This window comes from Gorilla gorilla, chromosome 16 (genome assembly GCF_029281585.2).
Source record: "Gorilla gorilla gorilla isolate KB3781 chromosome 16, NHGRI_mGorGor1-v2.1_pri, whole genome shotgun sequence".
NCBI lineage: Eukaryota > Metazoa > Chordata > Mammalia > Primates > Hominidae > Gorilla > Gorilla gorilla.
The window spans coordinates 66,229,159-66,243,332 of NC_073240.2; the positions used below are offsets into that span (position 1 = coordinate 66,229,159).

Below are 14,174 nucleotides of genomic sequence, written 5' to 3' on the forward strand. Positions count from 1 at the left end.
CAGCCTCCCGAGTAGCTGGGATCACAGGCATGCGCCACCATGCCCAGCTAATTTTTGTATTTTTTAGTAGAGACGGAGTTTCACTATGGCCAGGCTAGTCTCGAACTCCTGACCTCAAGTGATTCACCCGCCTCGGCCTCCCAGATTGCTGGAATTACAGGCGTGAGCCACCACACCCGGCCCCGTAGGTTTTTTTAGATTAGAGTTTATTACCAACTGAGATTCTGTTGCCCCCTCTCCCTCAAATTTTTTAAAAATCTATTTGGAGATAGGGGCCTATAGCTTCTGTTGCTAGCCTGTCCTAGAGTTTAGTTACCACTTAGTCATAAAGCTCCCTCCTACTGCTACTCAAACTGTCCCTTGCTATTTGGGTATTTCCCATTTCCATTTGTTCTGTTGTCTGCTAAGAGGTCAGCATCTTCCTTGTAACAAGCCTTCCTATACCCAAAGACAAAAAATTAGCCCCTTAAGTAATTAATTTTACTTTTCCTTTTTATCTATTTTTTTGGAGACATGGTCTCACTCTGCTGTCCAGGTTGGAGTGCAGTAGTGTGACCAGGGATCACTGTAGCTCAACCGATCCTCCCACCTCAGCCTCCCAAGTAGCTGGGACCACAGGCATGCGCCACCATGCCCAGCTAATTTTTTAACTCATTTGTAGAGGTGGGGTCTCATTATGTTGCCCAGGTTGGTCTTGAACTCCTGGGCTCAAGTGATCCTCCTGCCTTGGCCTCCCAAAGTGCTGGGATTACACGCGTGAGCCACTGCACCTGGCCTACTTCTCCTTTTTAATTTTTAGTGCAGTAAAGCAGAAGGAATTGCTCTTGAGGCCCTGTCTTCTTATTTCCCTATTATACTACCTCTAGGAACTGAACATACTACTTCTTTAAAGTCCTAATTCCTACCACCACCACCTTGTCTATATTACTAGGCCTGCCAGTGCACGCAATCTCACTTCACTGAGCCAAAAACAAAAATAAAAACAAAAAAACTTACATGAGAATACAACATAAGGTCAAAGAACTGGCTGTGGGAGAAAATCCCCATGTCTTACTCAGCATGTCCAATAACACTGGCAAACACAGTAACTGCCTTACTGTGCAAAAGGAACATCGGATTCTCATCATTTCCCAAAGCAGCAGAAAGGACATGGGGCATCTCTAAAAGGTAGCATTTAAAGCTTCCTGTAGAGAGAAAGAGGCTTGTCACAAGGAAGGCACTAACCAGTTGGATTCCCTCTTCACAGAGGACAGAACAAATCTCAATTATTCCTCAACTGTGTACAGGATGCTGAAAGCTAAATGGTGCTAAATTCTACCCAAGTGGACATACAAAACAGAGCGGATATTTCTATGTACAAGTGGCTCTCAGTTCCCCAAAGTTACGTATAAGTAGAGTGTACATCAAGTTGCATCTTCTCTCCCACCCCCAAACTCTAACACATACACTCTCTCACTCACTCATTCATAGCCCCTTCCCTCCCCCAACTCTCTTTCAAGGGTTTCACACCAAACAATGCACCAGAAAATGTAAATGTCTGTAAAAGAAAAGTGTTTTATGCTCACACACCATTTTATATTTAAAGGCGCCTTCAAATTTAAGCCCTCGGTGACAGGATCCTCTGTTGTCTATCACTACAACCACATAACCTAGAGAGGCTAGGGTATTCAAGCGGAAATACTTGACTCCTTTAAACCGATTATTCACCAACTGCACCTGAGGAAGAAACACAACTTCAGTTTATCATATGGAAGCATATAAAAACCCAAGAGCAGCTGGGCATTGCAAGAAATAGAAAGCTTAATTTCACTATTATTTTACCTTTAAAATGTAATTTTTTAAGTCATTTCTTTTTAAATTAAGAAGTCCGTTTATTTGCTTCTTGCTTAACTTCACACTCAAGTTCAGGGCAATTACTGAACAACCATAGGCTTTAAAATTCTAACTTAAATATTAATTACATATAAGTGAATCAACCCACCCCATATAAAAAGTTACTAAATTGATTACTTCTACCCTGAAGAACTGTGCTATTCGAATGACAGTTACAAGGACAAATAAGAAAAACTTTCCTCCCCATCAGACATCAGATATGACTGCTGCTTGGCTTCCTCCACTGCCTACCATTACCCTTCAGAATAAGTCTACACGGCCCTTGAGATCTTTGGCTACCTCTGACCTCATCTCATACTATTTCCCTCCAAGTGCACTGTACTCTAACCTTATTGTCAACACTATCAAGTTGGTTCTAGCCCCAGGAACTTGACATTTACTGTTTTCTGTGTCTGGAATGCTTTTCTCTCACATCTTTTGCATGGCTCATTCCTTCTCAATGTTTGTAACCTCAGGAGAGGTCTTGCCATCCCCTTTCCCAGCAAATCTTCATAGAACTTCCATTATAAAAAGTCATGCTTTTGGGCTGAGCGTGGTGGCTCACACCTGTAATCCCAGCACTTTGGGAGGCTGAAGCGGGTGGATCACCTGAGGTCAGGAGTTCGAGACCAGCCTGGCCAACATGGCGAAACCCCGTCTCTACCAAAAACAAAAAATTAGCTGGGCATGGTGGGGAGGGCCTGTGATCCCAGTCACTCGGGAGGCAGAGGCATGAGAACTGCTTGAACCCAGAAGGCAGAGAAGTTGCAGTGAGCAAAGATCACACCACTGCACTGCAGCCTGGGCAACACAGCGAGACTCTGTCTCAAAAAACAAACAAAAAAAGTCATACTTTTTTTTTTTAAGAGATGGGGTCTCCAGGCTGGAGTGCAGTGGTACAATCATAGCTCAGTGCTGCCTCAAATTCCTGGGCTCAAGTGATCCTCCTGCCTCAGCCTTCAAGTAGCTGGGACTACAGGTGTGCACCACCATGCCTGGCTAATTTTTAAATTTTTTTGTAGAGATGGGGTCTCACCATCATATCTTTTTATGTTTGCTTACTATTTTCCCTTTATGGTCCATGAAGTGGAATATTAGTCTGACATGTTCACTGGGTATCCTCACTGCCTAGAACAGTACCTAGCACATCACAGGAACTTAATACCTGTTTGCTAAATGAATGAATGAAAAAGAGAAACAGGAGAATAATGTTTTTTTCCCATTTCTACCTTGGGAAGAGGGCGTTTGGTGAGTAAAGGCACTTGTATTTATTTATTTACTTAAGAGATGGTGTCTCACTCTGTACCCCAGGCTGGAGTGTGGTGGTACAATCATAGTTCACTACAGCCTCGAACTCCTGGGCTCAAGTAATCCTCCCACCTCAGCCTCTGAATAGCTGGGATTACATGTGTGTGCCACAGCACCTGGCTAAAGATATTTGTCTTTAAAGGGAGAGTGCTGAAAGAAGAAATACTAGGCAGAGAAGTACACGAATATGAACATTTAAAGAAAATCACCTCACTTCTTTGTCTGCTACCATGTATAGAAGATGGTCTCAATTGCTTGATATGAACACTTAAATATAATGCCTTTCGGCACTGGGAATTCAAAAGTCTCCTTCAGTATCAATTCTTCAAAACCTGTGTCCTGTTATCATCTAGCCTGATCTCTTTGGATTTTTATTTGCAGAACAGTGTCTGGCACATTCTAGGAAACATAATCATTTGTTACACAAACTTTTTTTGTTTTTTGAGATGTAGTCTTGCTCTGTCACCCAGGCAGGAGTGCAATGGCGTGATCTCGGCCCACTGCAACTTCCGCCTCCCAGGTTCAAGCAATTCTCGTGCCTCAGCCTCCTGAGTAGCTGGGATTATAGGTGTGCACCACAATGCCTGGCTAATTTTTGTAATTTTAGTAAGGTCGGAGTTTCACCATGTTAGCCAGGCTGGTCTCAAACTCCTGACCTCAAGTCATCCGCCCACCTCAGCCTCCCAAAGTGCTGGGGTTACAGACATGAGCCACCTTACCCAGCCTTGTTAAATAAATGTTTAGAAACACAGCTGTTAATAATGGAAAGTTTAAGGAACTGATCCTTGATAACTTTAGTGGGAAATATCTGCTGCTTTTCTTGTATTTCACTCTTTTCTGACCTACAGAAATTGCTGCCTTTAGTGACAAAGTAATTTGCTTCATGTTATGAATTGTGACACTGTTGCTGTTTCAACATATTTCCACTTAGACGTGAATACACACCAAGAAAGAACAGTTTTGACCACATGAACATCATACTCTTAAAAGATTTAAACAAATTTTACAATGTTATTGTGTGCTATTAAAAGACCTAGTCCTACATTAGAGAGTCACTTCATAATTAACCCAAATGAAGTCATCAAGCAAGAAGATGAATGATCTTCCAAGAAGCTGAAGGGACAGGGGCACTATATCATGTGTGAAATCTCATGGGAAAATCTCCCTGCAAACTGAACACCAGATTCTTTATTTTTTTTTTAACCTTTAAAAAAAAAAAAAGGGGGGGGGGGTCTTGCTGTGTTGCCCAGGCTGGTCTCAAACTCCTGGGCTCAAGTAATCCTCCCACCTCGGCCTCCCAAAGCGCTGAGATTACAAGCATGAGCCACCACACCTGGCCAGATTCTTCTGTTTCTTCTCTTTTGACACATGGTCTCACTCTCTTGTCCAGGCCGGAGTGCAATGGCATGATCACAGCTCACTGCAACTTCAAACTCCCTGGCTCAAGCAATCCTATCTCAGCCTCCCAAGTAGCTGGGACCAGAGGTGTTTGCCACCATGCCCAACTAATTTTTTTATTTTTTGTAGAGATGGGGGTCTCCCTATCTTGCCATGCTGGTCTCAAACTCCTGGGCTAAAGCGATCCTCTTGTTTAAGCCTCCCAAAGTGCTGGGATTACAGGCATGAGCCACCACACCCAGCCCAGATTCTTCTCTGGCCTCACCAAATTTGAATTTTTCCAAAGAATATTCTGAGAAAGAAATCAATAAATCATCCTAAGTCACCTATAGTTTTTCAAAAACCACATGGTGAAATTCACTCATAGCCTTTCAAATATGACTGTTCGGTAAGTGCAAAAAAGCATAGCTGTACTGCATAAAGTATTCTAAACAATTAATTTTGTTTTGGCCAGGTGCAGTGGCTCACGCCTGTAATCCCAGCACTTTGGGAGGCCGAGGTGAGTAGATCACCTGAGGTCAGGAGTTCGAGACCATCTTGGCCAACATGGTGAAACCCCGTCTCTACTAAAAATATAAAAATTAGCCACGTATGGTGCTGCGCACCTGTAGTCCCAGCTACTCAAGAGGCTGAGGCAAAAGAATTGCTTGAAACTGGGAGGTGGAGGTTGCAGTGAGCCGAGATCGTGCCACTGCGCCCTAGCCTAGGCAACACAGTGAGACTCCATCTCAAAAAAAAAAAAAAAATTGTTTTAATTGAATTGGCTAACATTTTTTAAATTATGGTAAAATATATATAAAATTTACCATTTCAACCATTTTAAGCATACAATTCAATGACATTAAATATATTCATGCTGCCGTGTAACCATCACCACTATCCATTTCCAGAACTTTTTCATCACCCAAACAGAAATTCTGTACCCATTAATAACTCCCAGACAGGCATGGTGGGTTACGTCTGTAATACCAGCACTAGGGGAGGCTGAGGTGGGTGGATCATTTGAGGTCAGGAGTTCGAGACCAGCCTGGCTAACATGGCGAAACCCTGTCTCTACTAAAAATACAAAAAATTAGCCAGGCATGGTGGTGCACGCCTGTAATCCCAGCTACTAAGGATGCTGAGGCAGGAGAATCGCTTGAACCCAGGAGGTGGAGGAGGCAGTGAGCTGAGATCATGCCTCTGCATTATAGCCTGGAAGACAGAGCGAGACTGTCTCAAAAACAAAGAATCAAACAAACAAAGCACTCAAACGCTCCCCATCCTCCTTCCATCCAGTCCCTGACAACTTCTATTCTACTTTCTATCCCTATGAATTTGCCTATTATAGGTACCTCATACAGGTGGAATAATATTTGTCCTTTTGTGTCTGGCAATAATTATTTCACTTAGCATAATGCCCTCTAGGTTCATCGGTGTTATACTATGTGTCAGAACATCCTCCTTTTTAAGGCTGAATAATATTCCGTTGTATGTATAGACCACATTTTGTTTATCCATTCATCTGTTGATGGACACGTGTACTGCCTTTTGGCTATTGTGCATAATGCTGCTATGGCTATGGCTGTATAAGTATCTGTTCCTGTCCCTATTTTCAATTCTTCTGGGTATATATCAAGAAGTGGAATTTCTGGCTCATATAGTAATTCTATGTTTGACATTCTGAGGAAATGCCATACTGTTTTCCACAGCAGCTATAACATTTTACATTCTCACCAGCAATGAACCAGGCAGGGTTCCAATTCCTCTACATCTTGTACAGCACTTAATATTTTCCTCTTTTTGATAACAGCCAATCCAATGGGTGTGAACTGGTATCTCACAGTGGCTTTGATTTGCATTTCCCTAATGACTAGTCATATTGAGCATCTTTTCATGTGGCTAAGCCTCTTTAAACTTAATTACTCATATAATGAATCCTTTAAATCTTTTTCTTGAGACAGGATCTTGCTCTGTCACCCAGGCTGGAGTATAGCGGCATGATCATGACTCACTGCAACCTCGAACTCCTGGGCTCAGGGGATCCTCCTGCCTCAGCCTCTTGAGTAGATGGGACTGCAGGCATGAGCTACCACGCCTAGCTAACTTTATTTTTTTGTAGAGACGGGGTCTCACTTTGCTGCTCAGGCTTGTCTCCAACTCCTAGGCTCAAGTGATCCTCCCTCCCAAATTGCTGAGATTACAGTTATGAGCCACTACACCCAGCCTAATCTTTAAAATCTAGTTTTTAGAATGTCTTTTAACAATCCTATATACTGTATCATTTCTTCACTGGGAGGGGAAAATCTTCTTATTTAGTCTTACCATCAAAATAATTTAACAAATGTATAAAGCTTGAGAGTGTTCTATGATTTCTCTCTTGAATTGCTTTCTATTAAGCCTTTTTTTTTTTTTTTTTTGAGACAGAGTCTCGCTGTGTTGTCCACGCCAGAGTGCAGTGGTACGATCTTGGCTCACTGCAACCCTCCAGCACCTGGGTTCAAACGATTCTCCTGCCTTAGCCTCCCAAGTAGCTGGGACTATAGGCACTTGCCACCACTGGCTAATGTTTGTATTTTTAGTAGAGACAGGGTTCCACTATGTTGGCCAGGCTGGTCTTGAACCTCTGACCTCATGATCCGCCTGCCTTGGCCTCCCAAAGTGCTGGGATTACAGGCTTGAGCCATCGCGCACGGCCGACCGTTTTTTTTTTTTTTTTAAAGTTTACAAATATTTGACTTCAAGCTTTAACCAGAAGTCTAAAATTTAACTTTCCTTCTTTCTTTTTTGAGACAGGGTCTTACTCTGTTGCCTGGGCTGCAGTGTAGTGGCACAATCTCAGCTCACTGCAACCTCCACCTCCCAGGTTCGAGCAATTCTCCTGCCTCAGTCTCCCTAGTAGCTGGGATTACAGGTGTCTGCCACTGTGCCCGACTAATTTTTGTATTTTTAGTAGAGACAAGGTTTCGCCATGTTGGCCAGGCTGGTCTTGAACTCCTGACCTCAGGTGATCCTGCTGCCTCAGCCTCCCAAAGTGCTGGGATTACAGGCTTGAGCCACAGCGCCCGGCTAACTCTTTCATGACTTGTGTAGATGAAAATACAAATGTCAATCATATTTTGTTTGTAAACACACTTGATGGCAAAGTGATTTAGAGATTTTATGGTTTATGTAGTTATTTTACTTTTTTTGTGTACAATTTGGTATGTAGATACATTTCCAGACACTAAATAACTGGGTATAATTATTAATTATAAAGGGTATTACTGAATCTAAGGATTGCATTATGAAAACACTGTAATTATATTTTAATTTCTTCCAAGGCTCAGTGTAGGATATATAATCATGAATAAACAATTTTAAAATTTAGCAATTAACCAATACACCCATCCAAAATATATATATTTTGGACAGAGTCTCGCTCTGTCACCAGGCTGGAGTACAGTGGCACTATCTCGGCTCACCGCAACCTCTGACTCCCTGGTTCAAGCGATTCTCCTGCCTCAGCCTCCCAAGTAGCTGGGATTTTAGGCACGCACTACCACGCCCAGCTAATTTTTATATTTTTAGTAGCGATAGGGTTTCATCATTGTTGGCCAGGATGGTCTCCATCTCCTGACCTTGTGATCTGCCCACCTCGGCCTCCCAAAGTGCTGGGATTACAGGCGTGAGCCACCGCGCCTGGCCAAAATATTTCACTCCAATAGTCAAAGCATTTACTTAACAGTCATTGGCTAATACTTAATCCAGAATAAGGAAAATCAAGGTATAAACTTCTTACAGTGCTAAATAGTAGTATAGCAGTTGCCTTAACTAGCTGATAAAAATATTTTAATTTGCTTGAGAGACACAGCTTTAGAATGAAGAGGGAGAATTCACTAGGCTACCAAGGCTTTCTAAAAATATCCGTTAAGACTCTTTTGATTTACCAAGACATTTAATTATTTCATTTTATTTCCCAAACAAGTTTCTCTACATAGAAAGCAACATATTTACCTACTGACATGAATACCGCACTCCTCACAGAGCTGTAGTCCACCCTGCAAATTAAGGAACTGCCTTAGTGGCAGGGCACGGTGGCTCACGCCTGTAATCCCAACACTTTGGGAGCCTGAGGCGGGTGGGTCACTTGAGGTCAGGAGTTGGAGACCAGCCTGACCAACATGGTGAAATCCCATGTCTACTAAAAATATTTTAAAAATTAGCTGGGCATGGTGATGCATGCCTGTAATCCCAGCTACTTGGGAGGCTGAGGCAGAAGAATCACTTGAACCTGGGAGGCGGAGGTTGCAGTGTGCCGACATTGCGCCATTGTACTTCAGCCTGGGCAACAAGAGCAAAACTCCATCTCAAAAAAAAAAAAAAAGACTCAGTGATTTACAAATTAAACCTCCAACAAAAACCAGTTTCCTGACCCCCTAAACTGAATAATTAGAATATAAGACGGAGTCATTAAAAGCAAATGCCCAACAATGCTCAAAATCTTAAACTGACTAGACATTTAAACAACAAAAGATCTAAAATACATATGCATATGGGTGTATGTATATATGTATATAAATATGCCCACCTGAGGACCACCATATATGAACAGCACAGTAGGATATTTCTTTCCAGGCTGTAGATCATGAGGCTTGTAGAGCATCCCATACAATGTAAATCCAGTAGTACTTTCAAAAGAGAAAATTTCTGGAGGAGTATAGTCAGGAAGAGGACCTGTGAATAGGTAACATACCAGAGTCTACAAAAGAGTTCTTATGGGAGTGCTACAATCTGGGAACAAGAAACAAGATATTAAAAGTCAGCCCCGCCAACACAAACTGACCACCCCTCTTTCAGATGATAAGCTAGAATTTAAGCAAGAGTATATTCATCTTTAAAAACAAAACTAGGCCGGGCGCAGTGGCTCATGCCTGTAATCCCAGCACTTTGGGAGGCCGAGGCAGGTGGATCACGAGGTCAGGAGTTTGAGACCATCCTGGCTAACACGGTGAAACCCCGCCTCTACTAAAAATACAAAAAATTAGCTGGGCATGGTGGCGGGCGCCTGTAGCCCCAGCTACTCGGGAGGCTGAGGCAGGAGAAGGGTGTGAACCCGGGAGGTGGAGCTTGCAGTGAGCCGAGATCACGCCACTGCACTCCAGCCTGGGTGACAGAGCGAGACTCCATCTCAAAAAAATAAATAAATAATTTAAAAAAAACAAAACTAGGCCAGGCACGGTGGCTCACACCTACAATCCTAGCATTTTGGGAGGCTGAGGTGGGTGGATTGCTTGAGCCCAAGAGTTTGTGACCAGCCTGGGTGGCATGGCAAAACCCTGTCTCTACAAAAAAATACAAAAATTACCCAGGCATGGAGGTGTGCTCCTTAGTCCCAGCTACTCAGGAGGCTGAGGCAGGAAGATTGACTGAGCCCAGGAGGTTGAGGCTACATTGAGCTGTGCCCTGTGACTGCGCCACTGCACTCCAGCCTGAGCGACAGAACAAGACACTGTCTCGACAACAACAAAAACCCACCAAATAAAAAACAACAATAAAACAAACATATCAAATTATTTCAGAAGCAGACACAGAGTGTTATCAATAATCCTTGGAGCCTAGGAAATGTCTATGTGCAGAACTATACAGATACTTTATGCTCAATATAACTTATTGTTGATTAAACCATATATCTGGTTAGAAACAGATAAAGCTGGGTGGGGGGGGGGTGAGGTAAATTATTAGTCAATTTAATTTTTCAGGGTAGGTGACCAAAAACATTTGCTTCTGATCATTAGAAAATAAGCCTAACCAGAACTCAGAAAAAAGTCATCATTAGCTTTTGGTTCACCAAAGCTACACAGACCTCTCCTAAGTGTTTGTGTACAGCAGATAATTTACAGTCTAAGCAGAGATCATCACCATATTACAAGTTCTGATTCTGCTTGTGGACATTAAAACACACTTATATTTTTTGGTTCTGTACTAATTTGTTTTTTCTTTTTTTTTTTTTTTTTTTTTGAGACAGAGTTTCACTTTGTTGCCCAGGCTGGAGTGCAGTGGTGTGATCTTGGCTTACTGCAACCTCCGTCTCCCAGGTTCAAGTGATTCTCCTGCCTCAGCCTCCTGAGTAGCTGGGAGTACAGGTGCCCACCACCACGTCTGGCTAGTTTTTGTATTTTTAGTAGACGTGGGGTTTCACCATGTTGGCCAGGCTGCTCTTGAACTCCTGATCTCAAATGATCCAACCACCTCAGCCTCCCAAAGTGCTGGGATTACAGGCATGAGCCACTACGCCTGGCCTAATTTCTTAATCCCTTAGCAGAAATAGCTAGTTAGTGAAAATACTAGAAAAAAAGATTGGAGATTAAAGTGAATTAGATGATACATAAAACCAGTCCATTCTTTTTTTTTTTTGTTTTTTGTTTTGACTCCATCACCCAGGCTGGAGAGCAGTGGCACAATCTCGGCTCACTGCAACCTCCGCCTCCTGGGTTCAAGCGATTCTCCTGCCTCAGCCTCCTGAGTAGCTGGGACTACAGGCGTGTACCACCACACCCGGCTAATTTTTTGTATTTTTTAATAGAGACAGGGTTTCACCGTGTTAGCCAGGATGGTCTCGATCTCCTGACCTTGTCATCCACCTACCTCGGCCTCCCAAAGTGCTGGGATTACACGTGTGAGCCACCACGCCCAGCCCAGTCCATTATTTATGTTTAAGAAATCAAATATTTTAAACAAATAATTCAGTTTTTCTCTCATTCCAGACAGAGCAAGTGTTCTTTTATTAAAATAGCCATTACAAGTGCTTCAAAAGTTTAAGAAAGCTATCAGCTGGTTATTCTCCAAAGTTGCAGCTTCCTTGCTCAAACAGTCTTACTAGTTCAGAATACTATTCTCTTCATTTGTTTACCTGAGAAATCATCAAAATTTGTGAATAAATTGTTTCCTAGCTGACACCTCGACTATTTTAATCTTATTTTCTTTATTTGTTGAGACAAGGTCTTGCTTTGTCACCCAGGCTGCAGTTCAGTGGTGTGATCTTAGTTCATTGCAACCTCTGCCTCCCAGCTTCAAGTGATTCTCATGCCTCAGCCTCCTGAGTAGCTGGGACAACAGGCACACAGCACCACGCCCAGCTAATTTTTGTATTTTTAGTGGAGACGGGGTTTTACTAATTGGCCAGGCTGGTCCCGAACTCCTGACCTCAAGTGATCCACCCGCCTCGGTCTCCCAAAGTGTAGGGATTACAGGTGTGAGCCACTGCACTTGGCCTTAACCTTATTTTCAAAAAGGCCTTCCAGACTTGCTGCTGCTTGGAGTGAGAAGTAACCCATCTTATTCAGTAGCTAACAGAATAGGAGAAGTGGGATCTATCAGGAGCTCAGCAGCTCAGGGACAGGCAGTGGTGAGAGATGGAAAGACTTGTCCAGGAAATGTGAAAATATGACACACGTTTAGTGTACTAATATATTAATCCTACTTAACGTCAGGATCAGGGGGAAAAAAGAATACCTGCTGAATCCAAAATGGTGGCCCAAAATTCCTTTGTTTTGCAAGTTGGGTCATCTTCAGGACTTGATAGCTTGTAAAGGGACACACAGTGTGGATTCTTCTGGTTACTATACTTACTTATAAAGAAGTCACAGTGCTAGAGAAAGGAGAAACAATTATATTTTTCGTCAGGGAGGAAGAAAAGGTTATCTGCTGTTACATCTGCACTAATGATATAGCAAGAGTATTATAAGAGACTATTTATGTACATATACAATGTTGAAATTAAGCTTTTTAAAGCTTTTCCTTAGAGAATTAGGCTTTTGCAGGCCAATTTCACATCATTCAAAAGGAGTATTACATAAGCAGAGATTTTTAATATGACACAAAACCCTTTTTCAACAAACTTAATACCTGACTGATGCAGCAAGAATGTGAGTAGCCACGGTCAGTCAGCCTTGTCACCTCTCCAGGATTTACGTAACTGACTACGTACAGGTGATGCTCTAAAGGGGAGTCTTTGGTGCCTTCAAAATATACCAGCCTTCTGACTTCATCAACTTGGATCTGACAAGATAACAACAATAACAAAATCAGGGCTAACATGACCTTGGCAAAGCTAACCCCCAATTTTATTTACAATCACTTGAGCCACTCCTTGACTTATGCCTTTTTTTTTTTTTTTTTGCTGCCACTATTAATAAACCTGAGTTAATTTTGCTTATTTATTTATTTTTTAAAGAGTTGAGGTCTCACCTCTGCTACCCAAGCTGTAATGCAATGATGCGATCATGGCTCACTGCAGCTTCAAAATCCAAGGCTGAAGCTATACTCTCACCCCAGCCTCCTGAGTAGCTACAAGCATACACCACCATGCCCAGCTAAGTTTCTAAATGTTTTTAAGGAGATGAGGCCTCACTATGTTGCCCAAGCTGGTCTTAAACCCATAGCTTCAAGCAATCCTCCTGCCTCAGCCTCCCGAAGTATTGGGATTACAAACATGAGCCACCATGCCTGGCTGTTTATGACTTATAGCTAAGAACAGGTCCTGCCCTGAAGGAAAAAGGACACCTGAGTTACACACTGTATAGTTTCCCATCTGGTCAGAATGTGTGTTTTTCTTAAAATACAAGAATTATTTCCTTAAAATAACAACTCTTTACAGGGGAAAAAATACTCTGCTATATTGCAGCTTAGGGCAATCATTCATACATACTTGAAAGTCTAATTTTACTATCTTGTATATTTATTAGTTAGTGTTATATTATCTTAGGCACTACTTTTTTGGTCTTTTGTACAAATTTGCAAACGTGTTTTATCTATTGGGTTGTGGAATAACGGAACTAAATCAGTTTCAATACTGGTATAGTTTACAAATAAACATGGATAAGATCTTTTAAGTCTTCATTCAGAACTCAAAAAAACCACAAGTAAACTCAATAGCTGAATTCACTTAATATTCTTCTCAAATTACAGTACGATTTCAAATAAATGGCTTTCTTTTATTGTTCCTGTAAATCTTCTACCAGCCAACTCAAACAATGTTTAAGAAAATGGCCAGATGTGGTGATTCACATCTGTAATCCCAGTGTTTTGGGAGGCCGAAGTGAGAGGATCGTTTGAGCTTAGGAGTTTGAGACCAGTCTGGGCAAAATAGGGAGACCCCATTTCTACAAAAAATGAAAAAATTAGCTGGGCATGGTGATGCATCCCTGTAGTCCCAGCTACTTGGAAGGCTGAAGTAGAAGGATCACTTGAGCCCAGAATTTGAAGCTGCAGTGAGCCATGATCATGCCAATGCATTCCAGCCTGGGCAACAGAGCAAGACCCTTATCTCAAAAAAAAAAATTCAAATTTTTTACACAGCAATGAAAACACATATAAATTTCTAAAAGCAAGTTATTTTTAAATGCCTTTTTCCCCCCCAGGAAGCTGCCTCTTCATCAGTAAACATTTTTTTAGCATGCATAAATAGAAATCAACACAGTTGGGATTAAGTAGGCCCATACGACATATACAGAAAGCATACAAATGATAGGAAACAAATATTCATGAAACTTTACAAGTACGTGTTAATCTTTGCAAAAGATCAGGACTCATTCCGTTTTGACCTAGCAGATGGCAGTCAGGCCTTTCAAGACTAA

The 14,174-nt window shown here is 42.0% G+C and overlaps 1 protein-coding gene across 11 annotated transcripts in view; it reads right to left on the bottom strand.

Moving 5' to 3' along the window:
- The window catches only part of DPP8 (dipeptidyl peptidase 8), a 75,245-nt gene that overhangs the window by 12,027 nt on the left and 49,044 nt on the right, over positions 1 to 14,174 (bottom strand). For 10 of the 11 annotated variants that reach the window (XM_019010659.4, XM_019010662.4, XM_063698620.1 and 7 more), the window contains 4 exons: positions 12,445 to 12,597; positions 12,052 to 12,187; positions 9,128 to 9,273; positions 1,570 to 1,716 (listed from right to left, as the gene is read on the bottom strand). In XM_019010659.4, the coding sequence (XP_018866204.2) occupies positions 1,570 to 1,716; positions 9,128 to 9,273; positions 12,052 to 12,187; positions 12,445 to 12,597 (582 nt within the window). Of the gene's footprint in view, positions 1 to 996; positions 1,185 to 1,569; positions 1,717 to 9,127; positions 9,274 to 12,051; positions 12,188 to 12,444; positions 12,598 to 14,174 lie in introns of all 11 variants that reach the window. The other variant, XR_008671647.2, reaches the window with a different exon arrangement.